The sequence below is a fragment of the Thalassophryne amazonica genome, chromosome 12 (genome assembly GCF_902500255.1).
Source record: "Thalassophryne amazonica chromosome 12, fThaAma1.1, whole genome shotgun sequence".
NCBI classification, from domain to species: Eukaryota; Metazoa; Chordata; class Actinopteri; order Batrachoidiformes; family Batrachoididae; genus Thalassophryne; species Thalassophryne amazonica.
The window spans coordinates 45,484,968-45,508,104 of NC_047114.1; the positions used below are offsets into that span (position 1 = coordinate 45,484,968).

General features: G+C 43.4%; 1 protein-coding gene across 3 annotated transcripts in view; it reads right to left on the reverse strand.

Moving 5' to 3' along the window:
* Nucleotides 1–23,137, reverse strand: part of dis3l2 (DIS3 like 3'-5' exoribonuclease 2) — a 59,116-nt gene that overhangs the window by 6,001 nt on the left and 29,978 nt on the right. For all 3 annotated transcript variants that reach the window (XM_034182845.1, XM_034182844.1, XM_034182846.1), the window contains exons 14-20: nt 20,737–20,816; nt 20,379–20,562; nt 19,174–19,260; nt 12,742–12,889; nt 10,588–10,718; nt 6,781–6,885; nt 6,498–6,602 (exon numbers count right to left, since the gene is read on the reverse strand). In XM_034182845.1, the coding sequence (XP_034038736.1) occupies nt 6,498–6,602; nt 6,781–6,885; nt 10,588–10,718; nt 12,742–12,889; nt 19,174–19,260; nt 20,379–20,562; nt 20,737–20,816 (840 nt within the window). The remainder of the gene's footprint in view (nt 1–6,497; nt 6,603–6,780; nt 6,886–10,587; nt 10,719–12,741; nt 12,890–19,173; nt 19,261–20,378; nt 20,563–20,736; nt 20,817–23,137) is intronic.

Sequence of the window (23,137 nt, forward strand, 5' to 3'; positions counted from 1 at the left end):
AAAACTGTTGAGGTCTAAGATCTAAGGGCCCTCTCACACCTTGACGATTTAGCCAGCGTATGTCAACGTATGAAAAATGTGCAGAATATGCTGGATACATCAAATAAGTTAATGCAGCTGTCACACCTTGACGATTTAGCGAGCATATGCTGACAGCCCCATTTCCACCGAGTGGTCCGGGTCAGTCCTGCATAATTTGTTACCACCCTTGATGTCAAATACCTGTTCTATTTCATTCCTTCTGACCGCCAGAGGGCGGTGCTTTAGCACCTGGATTATTCCATGCGCATGTGCAGAGGTCGAGTCTTATACCAACAAAGTCATGCCAGTAGGTGTGACCTGGGTGATGTCAGCAACCGTATAAGCACACGTTACCCAGCATTCAGTTCTTTTTCCTTCTCTCGCATGAGAAGCAGAAGGTCGAACCTTTTTTCGGATCGCTTGTTGATCAGACCCTCACAATCTTCCGTGGTTGGAGCTGCGCATACGTGCCATCAAGAGGCTGCAAGACTACGAGTTCTTTACTCTTTTCTGCTTACCGGTGTGGGTGAGTAACCCCGCTTGGTGCAGGTGTTCGGCTGATTTGGCCCCAGCTCTCGGTGAGTAACTGTATTTTTCTACAAGTGAGCGGCTGTGGCTTCACTTGTTTTTCCGCAACTGTGTGCGGCACTGTCAATCTCGTTTCCTACGAGTGCACGTTAATTTGTTACCGCTACTGTGTGCTGGATGTGTCACTCTCGTTATCAGTGCGCGTTAATTTGTTACTGCTAATGTGTGTGCAATACTACTGCGTGCGAGATGTGTCGCTCTCTTTTTCCTATGAGTGCGCATTAATTTGTTACCGCAACTATGTGCAATGCTAATGTGTATGGGACATGCCAGGGCATGTCGCGCTGTACGTGCCTACATGCCCGTTTCGCTTGCTGCTGTGATATTACACTGCTACGAGTTTGGACACTATTGTGTTTTTTTCCCACTCCTGGTCATTCTGCTCCAAACGTGCAGCTCGCTGGCGCTTTTGTGAACTGACGCTGTTGCGCTTAAAAATTGAGGCTGCAGCGCTTGAACACTGCCATCGCTGCTGCATTTGAAATTTACATTGCGGCGCTTGCAAGTTGACACTGTTGCGATTGATTTCGCTTCTCTGTAGCTGTGTTCCACATGCTTAGTTTGGCGCTGTGCTGCAAGTGTTTTTCCATTCCCTGGTCACTTGCTTCGAACATGCAGCTCGCTGACATCTTTGAAATTACACTAATTGTGAGTGTTTTTCACTCCTGCTCTATAGCTGTTGCTTCAGTTGTTGACATCTTGTGGACATTGTGCTGTAGTTGAGTGGTTTTCGCTCCTGCTCTACGGCTGTTGCTCCAGTTGTTGACATTGTGCTGTAGCTGAGTGTTTTTTGCTCCTGCTCTACGGCTGTTGCTCCACGTGCCGAGTTTGGACGCTGTGCTGTGAGTGGCTGTGCTCCTGTTGCACTGTTGTTCTACATGCAGTTGTGGAGTATTCTCTGACTTCCCTGCTGGTTGCGAGTGTTTTTCGATCTTTTCCTACAGCAGTTGTTTTTCACAGGCTGTGTGTGCCCGCTGCTCTGCGTGTAGCTTTCCACAGTAGCTCAGGGCTACTTTGCCATTTGGTGGCTTACTTTTGTAACGCCTAGTGTCAGTTTGTGGGCTGTGAGTGCCACCTCTCACTATTGCTTTTACAACTAACACCTGGGTGTGAGCCTAGGACACTGTGAGTGCTCTCGCTCGCTGCACCCCAGATTTTGTGTCTCTCACTGCTACACTCACACGCGCAAATGTCTACTGCATTGGTGCATACGTGCAGTAGCTGACTGGCGCCTCTGAGCCCAGAAGATGGCCATATTTTATGCCCATCCTGTCTCCGACATGGACACTTGAAACAAGCACTCACAGACGATGCTTGCGTCAACTGTGTTTCTATGCCATTGACTGACAGATTGGCTAGACTGCCCAGGTTTGAAGCGGATATGTCCTCTGCGACACTGGCACCATACTCACGTAAGCGACCACATGCTGAGCCCCTTATTGTTATGGCAAAGAAGGGTGCCTGTGACTTTAACTTGTCTGATAAGGTCGACAACCCGGCCTCTAAGTTTGCTCAGATAAAGTCATTGCTTGTTTCTCTGCAGCTCCTCTCACAGAGCAGTTGACACCTTCCTGTGACTATAGTGAGGAGGGGCTGACCCCCCCCCCCACCCAAACTGCCAGCCATCGTGATGATGATGTGATGTCAACTGTGGCATTAGAATCTTTATTTTGCGAGGACCCACCAGGTTGGATTGTAGATCAAGGTCAGGGGGAGCATTCCCCTGTCCTTCAACCACAAATTCCCCCACTTTAGACAGTGATGCTCCTCAGGTATCTGAGTCTGGCCTGTTCGTTGTTACACGGACCATTCTGTTGGCCTTGTCACAGCTTGGTGTGGATGCTCCTCCCATGGAGACTGCCGCTTCTTGTGCCTTTTTTAGAGACACTCGGAAGCCAGCTTTCAGTGTCCCACCCTCCTTGCCATATATTGAAGAGCTGCAAAGGTGCTGGCCTGACCCAAAATCCTTCAACCATATGCCACAGGATTGTAGGGCGCTATACACAATGTCTGAAGCACAGCAGTATGGCTTAGACCACATGCCTCCAGTGGATAGTGTTGTTAGTAGCCTAACTGTAGCACCTGCTGATGCTGCCCGGCCAGAGGCCCATTGCCCGTGACCTCAATGTAGGGTCACTGATGACCTCCTTACCAAGAGCTATGACACTGCAGCTCGAATTGGTCGTCTGGGGAAGTCTCTGTCTCACCCTGCCCTTGCACTCTCCCGGTCTCTCTAGGATAATGGAGCTGACACCGACACACAGAGCCTGAGTGATGCTTCGCTCCGGGCTTTCGCCTACATGTCACGGGAGCTTGGCAGACTGATGTCCACTCTGACCATAGCCCGTCGCCAGATGTGGCTGGCTCAGTCCCCTCTGTCTGAGACTTGCAGGGAATCACTACACACTCTGCTTGTTATCCCAGGTCAGGTTTTTGGCCCTGCAGCCCAGCAGACCCTGAAGTGTGCTGTTCAGGCTAACAGGTCTCAGCAGCAATTTGCCAAATTACAGCGCACTCCCAGGCGCCAACCTAAAGAGCCACAGAGTGGCTCCATAGTTCAGAACACCTAAGGAGGTTCTATTCAACCTACTTTGTAGTTCCAAAAAAAGATTGTGGCTTTTGCCCCATCCTCGACCTCAGGAAGTTGAATCAGTATGTGGAAGTGCTGCGTTCTCACAAGCTCAGCGCAACAGAAGTTCTCCAGAAAATTTTGCTGGGGGACTGGGTTACTAGTGTGGACCTGAAGGATGCCTATTTTCACATCCCAGTTTCAGTTCACTACAGGCAATTCCTCCAGTTTGCCTTCGAGGGACAGGTGTACCAGTTTAGAGTCCTCCCCTTTGGGCTCTCACTTGATCCCTGTACGTTCACCAGGTGCGTGGCAGCAACACTCTCTCCCTTGCAGGCTTGCATCCTTGCGCCACTTAAAAATTTGGCTCAACAGCCTGGGCCTCAACCCCACGCTGCATCAACACAGAACTGTGGATCTAGCTCTGAGCCACTTCTCTCTTGCCCTAGAGGGGAACATGTGCTTGTTCAGTCAGACAACACATCGACAGCGTACCATATAAACCATCAAGGAGGTACCAGGTCTGTTCATTCCCAGAGGGAAGCTCAGGAACTTCTCCAGTCTGGCTTTGCCTCACATGCCGAGTCTCAGGGCTGTGCATCTGCAGGGCATGCAGAACTACGCTGCGGATTTTCTCACGTCAGAAACCACCACCGGGCGAGTGGCGCCTCAACCCGGATGTGGTTCAGCTGATTTGGGACAGGTTTGGCAAGGCAGAAGTTAATCCGTTTGCCTCAAATGCCACAACACACTGTGGCCTGTGGTTCTCTCTCTCAGAGCCACACAGCCCACTGTGCCAGGATGCACTGGCTCACCCTTGGCCAGCCTGTCTATTATATGCGCTTCCTCCTCTTTCACTGATCACGCTGACACTACTCAGAATATGCATGACCGATCACACAGTGTTGCTAGTAGCCTCGTACTGGCTGGGGAAGACATGGTTCCCCATGATTCTGACGTTCCTCAGCGGAGAGCTGTGGCCTCTCCCACAGAGGAGGGCCCCTATGTCGCAGTTGAACGGGAACATTTGGCATCCTCACCCAGAGCGTCTTCAACTGTATGTGTGGCCCCTGAAGGGACAGACTGCATGTTGAGCTCTTGTGATCAAGCTGTAGTGCAGACTATACTGAATGCCTGTGCGCCCTCCACTAGGGCATTGTACAGCAATAGATGGAAGCTTTTTACCTGTTGGTGCAGTACACAAGGCATGGACCCTGAGCGTTGTCCTGTGCCTGTACTGCTTAACTATCTTCAATTGTTGTTTGAAAGCAGTCTTTCTGTCTCCACAATTAACGATTATGTTGCTGCTGTCTCTGCTCACCACATTATGGTAGATGGTTGATCAATAGGATCGCACCTCCTGATATGCTGACTTTTAAGAGGTGCGCTTCGCCTTCGGCCTCCGAGGATTGCACATGCGCCATCCTGGGATCTTCCATTGGTTCTTGAGGGTTTATGCTCTTTGCCGTTCATAGAACGAGAGTTATGTATGTAACTCCAGTTCTATGAATTCCGGATGACCGCCAGAGTTGGTTGTCACTCGGAGTTGAGGCGATAGATTCCAAAAGAATGCTGGGTAACATGCACTTAAATACGGTTGCTGATGTCACCTAGGTCACACCTACTGGCGTGACTTTGCTGGTAATTTAAACAATGATTTTGAAAAAAAATAGATTAAATTGTGAAAAAGAAATGAACAACATTACTGTCATCATTTTTACAACCCCTGGCAAAAATTATGGAAACACCGGCCTCGGAGGATGTTCATTTAGTCGTTTAATTTTGTAGAAAAAAAGCAGATCACAGACATGACACAAAACTAAAGTCACTCAATTCTGAGGAAAAAATTATGGAATCATGAAAAACAAAACAACGCTCCAACACATCACTAGTATTTTGTTGCACCACCTCTGGCTTTTATAACAGCTTGCAGTCTCTGAGGCATGGACTTAATGAGTGACAAACAGTACTCTTCATCAATCTGGCTCCAACTTTCTCTGATTGCTGTTGCCAGATCAGCTTTGCAGGTTGGAGCCTTGTTATGGACTATTTTCTTCAACTTCCAACAAAGATTTTCAATTGGATTAAGATCCGGACTATTTGCAGGCCATGACATTGACCCTATGTGTCTTTTTGCAAGGAATGTTTTCACAGTTTTTGCTCTATGGCAAGATGCATTATCATCTTGAAAAATGATTTCATCATGCCCAAACATCCTTTCAATTGATGGGATAAGAAAACGTCCAAAATATCAACGTAAACTTGTGCATTTATTGATGATGTAATGACAGCCATCTCCCCAGTGCCTTTACCTGACATGCAGCCCCATATCAATGACTGTGGAAATTTACATGTTCTCTTCAGGCAGTCATCTTTATAAATCTCATTGGAACGGCACCAAACAAAAGTTCCAGCATCATCACCTTGCCCAATGGAGATTCGAGATTCATCACTGAATATGATTTTCATCCAGTCATCCACAGTCCACGATTGCTTTTCCTTAGCCCATTGTAACCTTGTTTTTTCCTGTTTAGGTGTTAATGATGACTTTCGTTTAGCTTTTCTGTATGTAAATCCCATTTCCTTTAGGCGGTTTCTTACAGTTCGGTCACAGACGTTGACTCCAGTTTCCTCCCATTCGTTCCTCATTTGTTTGGTTGTGCATTTTCGATTTTTGAGACATATTGCTTTACGTTTTCTGTCTTGACGCTTTGATGTCTTTCTTGGTCTACCAGTATGTTTGCCTTTAACAACCTTCCCATGTTGTTTGTATTTGGTCCAGAGTTCAGACACAGCTGAATGTGAACAACAAACATCTTTTGCAACATTGCGTGATGATTTACCCTCTTTTAAGAGTTTGATAATCCATTCCTTTGTTTCAATTGACATCTCTTGTGTTGGAGCCATGATTCATGTCAGTCCACTTGGTGTAACAGCTCTCCAAGGTATGAACACTCCTTTTTAGATGCAGACTAACGAGCAGATCTGATTTGATGCAGGTGTTAGTTTTGGGGATGAAAAGTTATAGGGTGATTCCATAATTTATTCCTCAGAATTGAGTGAGTCCATATTTTTTTCCCTCTGCTTGGTCTAAAAAAGTAACCGTTACTGACTGCCACAATTTTTTTTCTTGATTTCTTATAGTGTTTCTTAAAGCCAGAAAGTTGCCATTTGAAATGACTTTAGATTTGTGTCATGTCTGTGATCTGCTTTTTTTCTACAAAATTAAACAACTGAATGAACATCCTCCGAGGCCGGTGATTCCATAATTTTTGCCAGGGGTTGTACTTGCTACAGGGACATTTTTAGTATTGCCCACCTGCTCTGTGGGAGGCATTTCTGGGTCATCTGGTGCCCAAACTAGACTCATCTCCATTTTCTTCCCCACCTTACGATGATGGAAAGACGCCAAGCCCGAAACAGACTGAAGATGAAAACAAATGATTTTGAAGATCACAGCAGGTAATGGAATTCAAATTTTAAGGACATACCATGCTACAAACATTGTTAATGAACACAGCACATAACATACACTCAGACATACATATAAAAGTAAAAGGACAGTAGAGAAGCTTGAATAAAAGGACAGTATTGCAACTGACCTTGCAGTAAATGCGCTTCTGTATTCCATAACGGAGAACCAAGACATCAATCGACTGATCCAACACGCCAATCACCATGGCCTCAGAATCCAGAGGGCCACATTCCTACAATAAATAGACAATGAAAGAGATGCATAGATAAAGACAGACAATTTCAGTTCTTTTTACAGTATATGTTTGTCTGTCATCGGATTGCGTCTTGCAAATGTGCATATATCAATTCAATCAATTTTTTTTTTTATATAGCGCCAAATCACAACAAACAGTTGCCCCAAGGCGCCTTATATTGTAAGGCAAGGCCATACAATAATTATGTAAAACCCCAACGGTCAAAACGACCCCCTGTGAGCAAGCACTTGGCTACAGTGGGAAGGAAAAACTCCCTTTTAACAGGAAGAAACCTCCAGCAGAACCAGGCTCAGGGAGGGGCAGTCTTCTGCTGGGACTGGTTGGGGCTGAGGGAGAGAACCAGGAAAAGACATGCTGTGGAGGGGAGCAGAGATCGATCACTAATGATTAAATGCAGAGTGGTGCATACAGAGCAAAAGAGAAAGAAACAGTGCATCGTGGGAACCCCCCAGCAGTCTACGTCTATAGCAGCATAACTAAGGGATGGTTCAGGGTCACCTGATCCAGCCCTAACTATAAGCTTTAGCAAAAAGGAAATTTTTAAGCCTAATCTTAAAAGTAGAGAGGGTGTCTGTCTCCCTGATCTGAAATGGGAGCTGGTTCCACAGGAGAGGAGCCTGAAAGCTGAAGGCTCTGCCTCCCATTCTACTCTTACAAACCCTAGGAACTACAAGTAAGCCTGCAGTCTGAGAGCGAAGCGCTCTATTGGGGTGATATGGTACTACGAGGTCCCTAAGATAAGATGGGACCTGATTATTCAAAACCTTATAAGTAAGAAGAAGAATTTTAAATTCTATTCTAGAGTTAACAGGAAGCCAATGAAGAGAGGCCAATATGGGTGAGATATGCTCTCTCCTATATATATATATATATATATATATATATATATATATATATATATATATATATATATATATATACACACACACATATACATACACACACACACATACACGAGATCTGTTAGAAAAGTATCGGACCTTTTTATTTTTTTTAAAAACCTGATGGATTTGAATCACGTGTGCTTGAACCTTCATGCGCATGCGTGAACTTTTTCACGCCTGTCGATTGCATCATTTTCTGGTAAGCAGCCTTTGTGTGAGGTGTGTGTCGTGCGCTCTGCGTTTTTTCATTCCAAGGAAAACGACTGGAGCAGCGTGACTGCATCAAATTTTGCCAGAAACTGGGTGACAGCCAGGTGGAAACCATTCGGAACATTCAGACGGCTTTCGGTGACGATCCTATGGGCATCACACAGATTAAGGAGCGGTACAACCGGTTTAAAGACGCCTGCACAACGGTGAAGAGTGAGCCACGCTCCGGTTGGTCATCAACACGCTGAAATGACCGGATCATTTCCAAAGTGAACGCTGTGGCGATGCGGGACCGTCGTGTGACTATCCGAGAAATTGCGGAAGAGGTGGACATCAGCACTTTTTCGGCACATTCCACTGTGACAGAAGATTTGGCCATGAAAAGAGCGGCGGTGAAAATCACGCCGATGGCTTCGGCACGAAGCTGACGGCGGAGCAAAATTGCCTTTGTGTTGAAGTCTCACAGGACATGTTGTGACATGCCGACCTCTTCCACAATTTCTTGGATAGTCACACGACTGAAAAGTCACCGAAAGCCGTTTGAATCATCCGAATGGTTTCCATCTGGCTGTCGCCCAGTTTATTACTCAGTCCATCCGATGTGTGTATATCAGTGATTCGCGCATCCCTAATACTGACACTAGGAATGTATACAGAGTCCATTTTCAGCAGGATAACTTAAATGAATAAAATCAAAATCATCTTTATTCTTAAGGGCAGTAGCACTGAATCTGGGTTTGTGCCAAACACCATGCACCTGATGTGAATGGTAAATGGACTGCATGTATATGGCGCTTTTCCATCTGCATCAGACGCTCAAAGCGCTTTACACATCAATGCCTCACGTTCATCCCAATGTCAGGTTGCTGCCATGTAAGGCACCCACTACACACCGGGAGCAACTAGGGGATTAAGGACCTTGCCCAAGGGCCCTTAGTGATTTTCCGGTCAGGTTGGGATTTGAACCGAGGATCCTCTGGTCTCAAGCCCAACGCTTAGCCATTAGACCATCACCTCCCCCAAGAATAGCAGGCAAAACATTTTCAAGCCACATTCATTTTTGATTTGGGAAATGATCAATAAATAACATGTTCAGTTAAAAGGTGTGTTTTTCTTATTTTTGTACATACCTGCAAGTGACTGATTGATCTTATAATCACTAAGACATGCAAAATCTTAATTTACATACAGCTGTCAAAATCATGCTACAACTCACTGCTATTTGTGCACTTATTCTTTGTAAATCACCCACAAGGCATCAACCAACCCATTCGGCTTCTCCTTTGTTTCACTCAAGGTCACCACAGGAGATCCGATGTGGATCTGCACCTTGGGTGGCCGTGAATGAGGAACCTTCCGTACTAGAAACAAGTGCACTTAACCACTGGGTTACTCAACATGCTAATTTTTTAGAATGCCCACAGAATTTAATACTCATATCTCAGTAAAACAGGCCCTTAATATACTCTTCCTTTAGAATGACCCCAAAACCATTTCTTCTCCCATTCACATCATGATATAAGAATTTAAACCCGCCTCAGATGCACGTGGCCTTCCACTTGTTCTCTTGTACAGTTTATCCACCTTTCCCCTCTCCATCATATCAGCCAACTCTTTCCCTTTACCAGTCATACTACTAACATTCAAAGTCCAAACTCTCACTTCCACAGTTCTAAATTTCCTCCTCTCCCGCCGCCTCAAGACACATTCTCCACTTCTGTTTTGCCCAACAGCAGCACTCTTCTGGCCAACAGCACCAGTAGTGGTGGTTGTTAAACTGGGCTTCAACCAATCTGGTACGGAAACAGAGCTACACTTTCTAACATTCATCTGGTGATATCACACACACAAATATATCACACACAGATCACACACACAAATACAAATTAATTGGCCATGATATTACACAACACGCACACACGCTGCCTTTACATACTAGTGTACAGTACGCAGTACTCAGAAAACAGGATACTCCACATTTCTCAATGACAGGATGGCAAGAAAAACTCATTTCTGGCTATGTGAGTTGCACACCACACAACCAGACAGTAAGCAGTTTCTCAAGATTAACATGTTCAACTTTCCACTTGTGGCTATACACGTGAGCTGGATGTTGATATAATCTCTATAATGTTCAAAGACAGACGGCAAGAGATTATTTTATTTGCGGTATTTAGGGCGCAGCTTTGTATCAAGAAAGCAAAGTAACGTTTTACATTACAAAAAGAAATTAAGCTGCAATGCTACAAAAAAGATAATTCTTTACAGAAACATGAAATTTCACCCAAAGCTTTCCTGTTAACAAATTTAAAAAAAAGTCATTGTCCCTCAAATTGACACATCACTGCATTTCTCTTCGCCTTCTATAACCAGCTACTACAGCTGACAAAATTGCTCCTGTGACTGCATCGTACGACTAACAAAAATGATGTTTTCAGTATATTAATTTATTGTCAAACCACCTCCTTTCCACTGTTATCATACTACTGTGAATTGAGTATTATATTAACTACTGTAACCAAGCATGAGCAGCAAATAAGCACTTTTCCCAATGATTTCACTTGTAATAACAGGTTTTACCCACCTTCACAAACACTGCAAAGAACAGCTCAGAGCTGAGCTCCTGGACTCTCTTCGACGCAGTCTTTTTGTCATTGCAGCAAGAGGCTTGTTTCTGGATTTCCTCTGAAGTCAGGCCTAAATGATGCCCACAATCTTCACGCAAATATGCAATAGAAAAACATACACATCAGTGAAGAACATCATTGCTACACATATACACACGTAGTATAAAAAATGAAACATATACTCAGTGAAAATCAGAGGAAGCTTTGTTATACATTATAACTGGCTATGTCTAACTGTACAACTGCGATGTTTGCTCTTGTGTGTGTATATACACTCAACAAAAATATAAACGCAACACTTTTGGTTTTGCTCCCATTTTGTATGAGATGAACTCAAAGATCTAAAACTTTTTCCACATATACAATATCACCATTTCTCTCAAATATTGTTCACAAACCAGTCTAAATCTGTGATAATAAGCACTTCTCCTTTGCTGAGATAATCCATCCCACCTCACAGGTGTGCCATATCAGGATACTGATTAGACACCATGATTAGTGCACAGGTGTGCCTTAGACTGCCCACAATAAAAGGCCACTCTGAAAGGTGCAGTTTTATCACACAGCACAATGCCACAGATGTCGCAAGATTTGAGGGAGCGTGCAATTGGCATGCTGACAGCAGGAATGTCAACCAGAACTGTTGCTCGTGTATTGAATGTTCATTTCTCTACCATAAGCTGTCTCCAAAGGCGTTTCAGAGAATTTGGCTGTACATCCAACCAGCCTCACAACCGCAGACCACGTGTAACCACACCAGCCCAGGACCTCCACATCCAGCATGTTCACCTCCAAGATCGTCTGAGACCAGCCACTCGGGACAGCTGCTGGAACAATCGGTTTGCATAACCAAAGAATTTCTGCACAAACTGTCAGAAACTGTCTCAGGGAAGCTCATCTGCATGCTTGTCGTCCTCATCGGGGTCTCGACCTGACTCCAGTTCGTCGTCGTAACCGATTTGAGTGGGCAAATGCTCACATTCGCTGCCGTTTGGCACGTTGGAGAGGTGTTCTCTTCACGGATGATGCGAAGGAGATGTGTTGCACTGCATGAGGCAAATGGTGGTCACACCAGATACTGACTGGTATCCCCCCCCAATAAAACAAAACTGCACCTTTCAGAGTGGCCTTTTATTGTGGGCAGTCTAAGGCACACCTGTGCACTAATCATGGTGTCTAATCAGCATCTTGGTATGGCACACCTGTGAGGTGGGATGGATTATCTCAGCAAAGGAGAAATGCTCACTATCACAGATTTAGACTGGTTTGTGCACAGTATTTGAGGGAAATGGTGATATTGTGTATGTGGAAAAAGTTTTAGATCGTTGAGTTAATCTCATACAAAATGGGAGCAAAACCAAAAGTGTTGCGTTTATATTTTTGTTGAGTATATAATACCAATATATATTTCATTACATTTTTTGGACAGTTAATATGTACAGCTATTAACTTCTCTTTTTCTGCCAAACAATTCTACCTGTAGGTTTCACAAAGTGCGTAATTTACTGACATGTTTGAGTTTTGCTTGTTGCTGATCAAACCTTTAGAAATATGATTAATAAATACCCAGCGTAGGAACCATATTAAATTCTAATTTACATCACCTTCACACAAATTGTGGTGATGACAGGAACAAATCAGAATGAAACTGAGGACAATCACCATGCTTATTTATGAAAGTCACAAAAGGCAAGTTGCACAAGCACTTTATGTCAATATATCCATTATTTCAATGTTGTAGAATCATAAAGAAAGAAGCAACAAGGAAGGCGGGTCCTCACCCCAAGACCACCATATAATGCCATCATAACCGCCATTATCCAATGTTGCACAAACTGGGTGATATTGCAACAGTAAAATTACTCTGTAGGAAGCTGGTTTGAGACACCTACAGATTTTAGTGATTCAGAAGGACAATAATTTTACAAATATGAAAACGACTGCACAGATCCCCCCCCCCCCCCCAAGATTTGGATTCACAACAAACTGTAAAGCACTAAATATGTCAAACTATCACATCCATAAAGGTCTCATCAGAGTGTTCTGCTGGAGGTTCTGGTCAGTGTATGTAGTATGTGTGTCAGAAGGCATTTTCGAGAGCAGATACTCACTCAGTGAAGAAGCCAGCAGTCGATGCACAATGACATCAGCATAACGTCTGATGGGTGATGTAAAGTGTGTGTAGAGAGGAACATTGAGGGCGTAGTGCTTAAATAACTGCTCATCCTTTATTATACCTGAACAGAAGTACATTGCCATCTGCAAAACAAAATAAACAAACATTCATCCTGTTGATTACATATCTGAAAATATACAGTTGTAGTCAGAGGTTTACATGCACTCATGGGCACAAATGTCATATTAATTTTGAGCTTTTAGTGATGCCATTGAACTGTTGTTTTGCCAGGGTGGAACGATTGTACGGCACACATCATTAATATTTTTAAAAACACGAATTGGGGAAACAGTATTAAATTTATTTTGGATTTTGTCTGATCCACACAGGATCAAAGTTATACATACAGGCTCAAATATACTACATACAACCCCCTCCCCCACTAATATTTGGTTAAATGCTCAAGCTGCACCTCGACCAGGTGCTTTTGAAAGCCATCAACAAGCTTCTGGCATAATTCTGGCTGATATGTGACCCCTCTTCTTGGCAGACTTGGTAGAGTTCATTGAAACTGGTTGCGTTTCTGGTCCAGACCCAGCTTTTAAGCATTGTCCACAAATTTTCAAAAGGGTTGAAGACAGGGCTTTGGGAAGACCATCCCAGAAGCTTAAGGTTTGCCTGCTTTATCCAACCCACAACCACTTCTGACATGTGACTGTGGCCATGTTTCAACAGTATAGCTGCTGATTTGAAGTAAAGAATAATTTGGAGGTAGTCCTTCTCCATCATTATTTTATTCACTTTGTGCAATGCACCATTATCACTGACAGCAAAACAGCTCCAGAGCATGATGCTACCACCACCAAGCTTAACAGTTTATACAGTGTTCTGAGGTTTGAAAGCCTCAACATTACTTATCCAAAAATACCTGTAGTCATTGTAGCCAAATAGCTCAATCTTTGTCTCATATGACCATAAAACCTTTCTCCAGAAGACATTTGGTTTGTCCATGTGTGCAGCTGCAAATTTCAGTAGCTTGAAGGTGTCGATTTTGGAGCAACGGCTTCTTTCTAGGTTGGCACCCTCTCAGTCCAAGATGATGTAAAAATCATTTCACTGTGGACTGTGAGGCTGGTGCTCCAGCAGTTTCCACTTGAGACTGGGTGATTCCTGGGTTGTTCCTGTACATTCTAACTACCGTATTTTCCGGACTATAAGTCGCACCGGAGTATAAGTCGCACCAGCCACTTTATCCATTATAAAGAAAAATAAACCATAAATAAGGTCCACTGGACTATAAGTCCCATGGACATACAGGTATGTTAACATGAAAAGTTCAGATGATAATATTGTGACGGCTACCGTTTTCGGATGCATATTTCACCAGTCGCAACTTGTAATCTGCAGAGTATGATTTTCTTTTTGGTGGCATTTTTTCGGGCCTTCTCCGTTGTCTTGTTATGTTATCAGTAACGTTAAAATTTTTATTTTTCTATGGTAGTCAGAAGTCGCAGGAACAGTCACACAAGCCTCGAGTGCCCTCTCGTGAGCTGCATTTTACCTACGGATATGTTTGTATTTTGCGGACCACATTGCGAGCCGAACCATGCAGCGCCTACCTGCGCAGCTCATGACCTCCCAGCGGTGTCGATCCAGCTCCTTCCAAGTGGAGACGCTAATCCTCCGCCGTCGCTCAGTGCTCCCAGGCAGCTCTCAGCATCAACTCTGCTCACACTGATATCCAAGGGTTGAAGCTGTTTTGTTAGCCGTCCCGGAATAAACACCATGTTCGTCTGCTTCAAACGCTTTTCACAATCATCAACGCCAGCTCCTTCCAAGTGCACACGCTAATCCTCCGCCGTCGCTCACCCAATGCTCCCACGCAGCTCTCAGCGTCAACTTAAACACTCTGCTCACATTGATATCCAAGGGTTGAAGCTGTTCTGTTCGCCAAGCCGGAATAACAGCAAGCACCGAGTTCGTCAGCTTCACACGCTGTGGGTGAGGTGAGGAATTGAGGAATACGCATCCAAAGTTCTGTTCTCTGATTGGTTATCGCGACCAGCGTGAACTATAGGATAGCCGTCATACTACAGTGCCCATGATGCATTGCATTTCCTTTTCCGGTGGCCATTTTAAAACATAGATCGACTCTGTCACGTAAAATTGTTTTGTTACAGTAAATTAATTGAGATCCTACCGGTATATTTTTCATTTATAAGTCGCACCGGAGTATAGGTCGCACCCCCGGCCAAAACATGTAAAAAAGTGTGACTTATAGTCCGGAAAATACGGTAATTTCCTCTCATTTAAGGGAAACAGTTTGGGTCTTGGCAAAGTGGGGACACATCTGACTAACTTGTAATTATGTACAATTTTTTGAATTGATGATCTTGGAATATGCAGTTGTTTAGAAATGGCTCCTAGAGACCTTCCCATCTTGTTTAAATCTACAGTTCTTCTTAAATCATCACTGAGTTCCTTGAACTTTTCCATTGTTCTGAGTATTGGTCAGTCCAGTGAGTTCTGTCAAGCCCATCCTATTAATGCTGGCAAACATGGGTTCCACAGGGGTTCGTTTTAGGCCCCCTGCTTTTCTCCCATTATATAGCACCCCTTGAGCACATACTGTGACGCTATGGGATTACTTTTCACTGAAAGCCTGAAATGATGGTTCTTGGTCCAATGAGACAGACACCAGTTTGACCAGCTAACGCTTAACCTAGACTTGTGCGTCGTACATCACACTGACAAAGTGAGGAACCTTGGTGTGATTTTTGCAGCGTGCTCACTTGGGTTAGGTTTTAACTCAGTGGTCTCCCCGGGTGATCCCAAAGGCTTGTGTCGGCTGGCTTTACTGACAGAATGGCTGCTTGCAGTCAGGTCGTCAGCTTGCTGGACCCCAGAGGTGGTAGGTGTTTGTTGAAAATGGTTTCTGGTAGCTTTTAAAAAGTTTTTGGAGCCAGATTAAAAGACTGTGAATTTAGAAAAAAGTAAAACTTTAAAAGCAGAGTTGTAAATTACAAAAAAAGGAAAGTTGCTTTTCTGTAAATTCGCTATTATTTTGAAAAGTTCAGATCGGAACTTCTCTTAAAAATTTGAAAGACTTGATGCACCTTAAAGCGTCAGGTTAAAATTCTCAAAATTGAAACAGGAATAAAGCAGTGAATGAATGCCACATGGTAGCTTTAGGTTAGCTGAGCATGGGGTCTTGTTGACCCAAAAATAAAAGTTAAGCATTTAAGAGAAGAGGGAAGGCAGGCCCTCCAAGAGTGAGAGGAAAGCGGGGCGAGCAAGGGCCGAGAGAAGAGAGAGTTCTAACCTTTTTAAAGGGGACTGACGTCACTAAACTCCACCCATTCAGGGTGTGTAATCTCACAGAAATCTTCATGTGCTAGAAAGGTCTGACAGACCCCTCTGATCACCTTTAATCAACACAAACATTAGATGTTTTTTTAATATATGAATAAAATAATACTGATGCAATTTTTTTATTTTAAGCAAAGGTCTTTTCTTTTACTTAGACCTAAAGATAATACCTGGTTGTCAAGGCCCAAAGTTTTATGACCATGTCTTATCAGGGGAGAGATCCTCTTGCAGTCTTGAGAGGTTCTGGCCTGGGTGTGATGCCATAAAAGATCGACTCTTCAGGCCTGGGTAAGTTCAGATTCTGACATGACGCCATTATAAATGTCATGTAATTCATAGTGACCGAAATTTAACCGATAACTAGCAAGGGGCTCCTTTGAAGAACTCTGAGTTACAGTTCTGTTTTTGCTGTGAGCCACGGTGTGGGCCCATGGGGGATGTCTCCAAGCTTATCTCCAGATGGACTGAGGAATTTCTCAATTGAGAGTCAAAACAGTCTCGGTCTTCAGTTCAAACTCAGGTTTTTATTGAGACAGCATTAATGTATTTATTTAATTAGGGCGAATCGAGGCCATGTGCTACAACTGCAACTTCCTATCCTCTGGTTTACTGCAGTCCAGCATTAGGAGTCTCCAATTGCTGCTGCTATAAATTTGACAAGAAGCAGTAAGTTTGACCACACTACACTGATTCTGGCTTCTACTGGGGGTGGCGGCCAAGTAGTTAGTGAGCTTGTTTTCAGTATGGAAAGTTCACAGTTCAAACACCTCCCAAATTTCTCCATGTAATGCGGAGTTGCGTCAGGAAGGGCATCCAGCATAAAACTTGTGCCAAATCAACATGCAGATCCACCTGGGATCTGCTGTGGTGACCCAGAATGAGAAAAAAAAGAAAAAACCAGGGAGCAGCTGAAGGGACTTACACCGATTCTGGCTTCCCTTCAATGGCTTCCTGTCTCTGTGAGATCTGATTTTAAGGTCCTGTTACTAACTTATAAAATTATCATGGATGAGATAAAACAGATTCCGTCGAGACATTCAAGTCAAGACTAAACATGCATCTATTCTCTCTTCTCGTATGACTAGCATACTGGTGTAGTATGTAACTATGCTTCCTCTTCTTTAAATTCATACTAGCGCATTGCTCATGGGGATCCACGGGCTCTAGATTGGGTAGTGTTTATAAAACAGGTAGCTGACATTTATAAGGATGGTAATAAATTATGCAAAGTTTCTATAATGATTTGGAACGGCACATGAGTCCAGAATCTAATCATCAATGTCCAATGTTCACTGTTGTTAGCTAATATCCGTAGTTTCTCCAAAAATATTAGCCCTATCAATGTTGTTTTGACGGCGACCCAAAAAACCTTGACCCAAATACAAGCATATCAAATGGCAAATGTCAGCTCTCTCCAGTTTGTCCGTGATCAAATTTATACACATGCACGCACGCACACATACAGAGGGCACTTGGATCTTAATATATATATTAGCAGCGGAACATTTCTGTCTCTGGCTGATGCAGAGACCCTGATTCATGCATTTGTCTCTTCTAGACTGGATTACTGCAATGTCCTATTCTCTGTCTTACTGCAGTCCCTCATTAAGAGTCTCCAAGTGGTTCAAAACGCTGCTACCAGAATTTTGACAGGAAGCAGAAAGTTTGACCACATTACACCGATTCTGGCCTCCCTTCATTGGTTTCCTGTCTCAGAGGTCTGATTTTAAGGTTCTGTTACTAACTTATAAAATTATTCATGGACTAGTGCCTCCCTACCAGCTGACCTAATTACACGCTATATACTGGCCTGTGCTCTGCATTCCGAGAATGCAGAACTACTTTGTATCCCTAAGGTAAAAAAACAAACAAACAAGTCAACAGGCCACTGGGCCTTCTCTTATCGTGCACCTGCCTTGTGAAATGATCTCCCTGTAGAGATAAAACAGACCAATTCTGTAGAGACATTCAAGTCCAGACTATTCTCCCTCTCATATGACAAGCGCACCAGTGTAGTATGGAATCATACTTCCTCTCCTTTTAATTCATATTATTAGTCTCAATTTCACTACATCTAAATTCTGGGTCTGTTAGTGAAGAACAGTGCTAGCTGCCAGCAATCCCTTTAGTAATCTCTATGCTTCTCTGTTGACTTACTGCTGGTGAATTAATGCCCAAGGTGCAGTTATTTCCGGCTGACTAATTCTGCTGTTTTTCTTTCTGTCTGATGCACTGATGAGACCTCTAATGGATGCTGGCCCTGCACCCCAGGAAGCCCTGCTTTTTTAAGAATGACCTCTTCAACCACCTATAGACTCAAGATGGACTGCTTTTGATTTCAATTAAGAAAAATTTGTAAAACCTTGTAACTGCAGTGGGTCATCCCTCTGAGTATGGTCTGCTAGAGGTTTCTTCCTCATTATCACCAGAGGGAGTTTGTCCTTACCACCGTCACCTGTGGACTTGCTGAGGGGCTTGGTAAGGTTAGACCTTATACGTGTGAAACGCCTTGAGGCGGCATTGCTGTGACTTGGCACTATATAAATAAAATAAATTCAATTGCGAGAGAAACTACAACTGGTAGTCCATCATAATCACTGTCAAGGAGTTTGTCAGACACTATAGAACCTTCAGCACTACTTATGTTGTACAATCATTCCAGCATGGCAAAAGAACAGTTCAAGGACATCACTAAAAGCCCAAAATTACCAGGACCTTCATGTCTATGATGAGTGTATGTAAACTTCAGACAGCAATTGTAAAACCAGTATCAGTTATTCTCTGAATTATTTTCGACAAAAGGTTTCACTATCAGTAACAAAACAATTCTGTAAATAAATGTCTCAAAATAATTGCAGTTAGTCTTTAATGGTAAACTCATTTCTTAAATACAGATGTCGTTTTCCTCATTTCAATGTAATTCCAATTATCCTAGTAATTCTCGTAATTCTAAATTTACATAAACGTGTATTCAGCAAAACAATAGTGGAAAAAAGACCAACAGCACAAAAAAAAAAAATCCAGAATATTTTATCTTTTTGAGCAAATATTACTCTACCTGCATGGGTCTTGAGCACATGTGCATGAGGACTTCTTTTCTGGCACTGGAATACTCATCATTACCGAGACTGGCATTGAGGCTGTGCTGCATACAAGGAAAGAAACATAAAAAGTTAAATATTAAAATTGAATCATCCTGAGGCTGAAGTTTCTTAAGGAGCTCCTGGAAAAAAAGGTGTTTCATGATGTGCAGAGAGAAGTATCGACATACAATAACAGTCAAAACACTGTCATTGCCATTTGTTTTGTGTCATCATGCAAAAGACTCAATAACTGCAGTAAGGGAACCCACACAAACCGGATTAAAGTCTGTTATACCATGGTCAGTGAGAATTCCATGTCTAACTGGCGTGCATTATTTTCGTGTATACGCACACGTAGTTCGGCGAGTTAAGTTACTATTATAATCACTCCGCTCTGGTCGTCACCATAACAACGTGCAATCAGTTGGCGCAGATCAGCTGTGTCTTGACAGGTGAATGACAAACGTGATAAAACATGGATTTCCAAGTGAATTCTAATATTTTTGGCCAAAATAAAACATTTGAGGAATGGAAAGAGGAGGAGAGCAAATGAGAAGAACAGCAAAAGCAACGGCGTAAAGATTTAACATCGGACGAACTGGACAAGATTGAAGACGGGAAAAAAGAAGAGAATGGTTCTATCCTTGCGGGCTGCCAAGCGCTCTGCATCAAAACAGCGAGCGTAGTTTCTGTACCTGGTGCCAGAGTTGGCGCAGCTGCACACAGCAAAGAGGGGGGCGGTGTGAGTGGCCCGCTGCGGTGCAAGCCCGCAGACACGGTAAGCGCATCGGAGACAAAACATAAAATAGTCCCAAATACTCACACATTTTATCAAGTTCTGTTAACTTAAATATTTGTGTGTTAGCTTACTGTGTGGGACCATGGTATAAGCAGATTAATCAACTCGAAGCCGTGCATTTACGGTTTGAATGTGCTTTGCGTCATGGTGTTTTAGACTACGCATTGTGCATTCAAACCCTATAATGCACGGCTTCTCGTTATTTAATCCTTACATATAATACAGAAAGGTAACTGAGAAAAACCTAAAACCTTTCCAGTGCTAAACCAAATAATGCATTAGGTCTCACCATAATGACCGACTGTAAAACAAGAGTAGTACTAAAGATAAAACGATATTCTGAACCATTTCTGAAAACTGGGCTACATTATGAGTACTGACGTGCAACGCTCCTGCAGAGGACAAATCGATGTCAAGGCCCAACTGGTCACACAATTCTTGCAGCTCATCCACCATCTTGGCCTTTGGTGGAGGATGGCGTCGAAGCATTGCGTGCTCAGGGAAGATGCGGTAGATTTGGTGGGCAGTAGCCATGTTAGCCAGTAGCATAAACTCCTCCACCAACCTAGAAAGAAAGCATTCATCAGATGGGGACACACACGAATACTGATAAGAGACACACAAAGATCAGAAACACATTTCACAAAAACCTGATATACCATCATTTCAAATTAATTCCCATTTATGGAGAAAAGTAGAGGTGGTCAGAGATGAATCTTAGGAGGGCTTTTGAACTCACTTGTTACTGTCTTTGTACTGATATATATAGCAACCCTGAGGCATCATGGTCTCTTTGTCCAGAGTGAAAGCCAGTTTCAACTGAAACACAGAAAGAGAGAAATAAATACTGTGGTCCATTGGTCCCGTGCTTATCCTCAGAGACTGTGGCACAGCTGGTTGCAATGGAAACTTTAGTCTACAACTCATCCTATCTCAGTGACACCAGCTGACAGAGTCCTGACAGATGTCTCTGCTGTACTGTCCCATTGGGCCAGCTACTTTGAGCAGCTGTTTTTGAGGCTTATCCTCCTGCAAGGATATGAGACATCCCCGGTGCCAGGGTCTGGTGGATGATTTGACAGTCGGCTGAGTGAGATCACAAATATGCTGAAACAGCTGAGTACAGGAAAAGATGCAAAAATTTGGGGTGTTGGAGGTGATCTCCTCCAGGAGTGTGGAGATGCTGTTGTGCATGTGTTGCAAATAATATATTGTTTCAGCTGGGAGACAGCAAGAACTACAGGGGTATTACACACTGCACTCTATGCTGGGAAAGGTACCTGGAAGGATCCTGTTAAGGACTCACTGAACACAAGTGTGAGTGCTGGCAGAGTGTCTTTGTGGCCTATGCTGACTTTCACAGTGTTTAAATTTGCATGATCAGGCTGCCCTATATAATTTCTGAAATCCACAATAGGTTGTTGAACATCATAGTCAGCCTATACACCAGGGCTTTGCAAAATTCACAAGTGAACTGAAAATGACTCTTCAATTTAAATTATTGAATTTAAGGGCCCAGTCACATGGCATACAACAGGCCCTGCTATGCACAAGTATATGTGAGAGCTCTGAAGCGAGGGCAGAGTCTCACACTTCTACCAAGCGATTTAAGGTATTCATCAGGAATATGTTCGGGCTTCCATGGCCTGGGTGATGGAGCCCAGTAGTTTAGGTGCCTTTGTTGGCAAGGAAACATTTACTGGCCTGGATGATGTGGATCTGTTTGGCAACACTTGAAAAGCGGAGTAAGGTGTCAAGGAATCTGAGTTTGTGATTATCTTGGATCAAGACAAATATCCGTGCTGTCAATGACTTCCTCAACTCAACCATCATAAGCATATCTTTATATGTGGAAGTGTCAAACTTATCAGAATTCACTCATCTCAGTAGCGACATTCATGCCTCTGTGGACTCCTTTGAGCTTGAGAGACTCAAGTCATAAGGTATGTACCATATTTCCTTGATTAAAAGCCTGGGCATTAATTTTTTTTCAAACCTTGCCTAAACGAGGCAGGCCGTAATTCAAACCTGGCGATTATTAACAAAATGCTGCTTGCTGCCTGCACTATAATATGGTGTCAAGTTTCACACATATCCCTGGGGTGGTGAAACAAAGACAACTGCTTTAGATCAGAGCACTCTGCATGGCTGCGAACCCTCCCTGATGCGCCTGATGTGCACCTGCTAAATGAGCACAAAAGCAATGATTTGCCACTTTTATGTTTTCATTCCTTCCTCTCCCATCATATTTGAATCGTTTTCGCAGATTACATTTTGATCATGGAACAAATACGTTTGGCAGTCAAGTCCATAAATATGAGCAACTTTACAACACAGAGCCGAACAAAGATGCTGAAATGGCCCACAATTCATGGAGAAAAATTACACATACCATTGGTTTGGAGGTTGATGATTGTATAAAGAAGTGGAGCTTGTTGAAGGACAAATTAATCCAGAAAAAGCCACTTTTCCTGTGGCAAGTTGCATTAATATGGGATGTAGAACTTTAAAAGGGTCACACAAAGGTACAACTCTGCAGCGGACTTACTGCACATAATGTCCAGTGGGCATTTATTTTTTTCAGACAAAGTTCTGGCCCAGAAATTAAATGAGGTAGGTTCTCCTCCCCTTTCCCTGACAACCAAATCACAGCTCTTAGAGAACTGCATCATACCTAGCAATAGGATCAACCCCGCCTCCTCACAAAGATAAAAGTTTCTGTCTCCTCCTTGGTCAGACTTGCTCTCAGACACCTGCTAGCTCAATCTTAGGCTAAGATTCCTTGCCAGGATATTTTAGGCTAAGTTAGGAGCTCTCGGAGAGGGCTTTGAGTTGCTTCAGATATGGGACCAGGTCTTTACATCCAGATGGTATTGATTTTACTGTATGGTTGTGAGACACCAACCACTGATCTAAAGTGACAACTTGACACCTTTTGTACCACTGTAGTCCTTCCATCCAGAAGTGCCTTTTCTCACTTGTGACAGATGTGACAATCCCAACCAACAGCAAAATCATAAAATCACAAAGTACCAGGGTGCTGATGGAACAGCTGGAGCACATGTGGAATATAAAGTCCAAAGTGGTACTAATGGTAATAGGAGCATTAGGAGCTGTAACGTTCAAAATGGAAGAGTGGA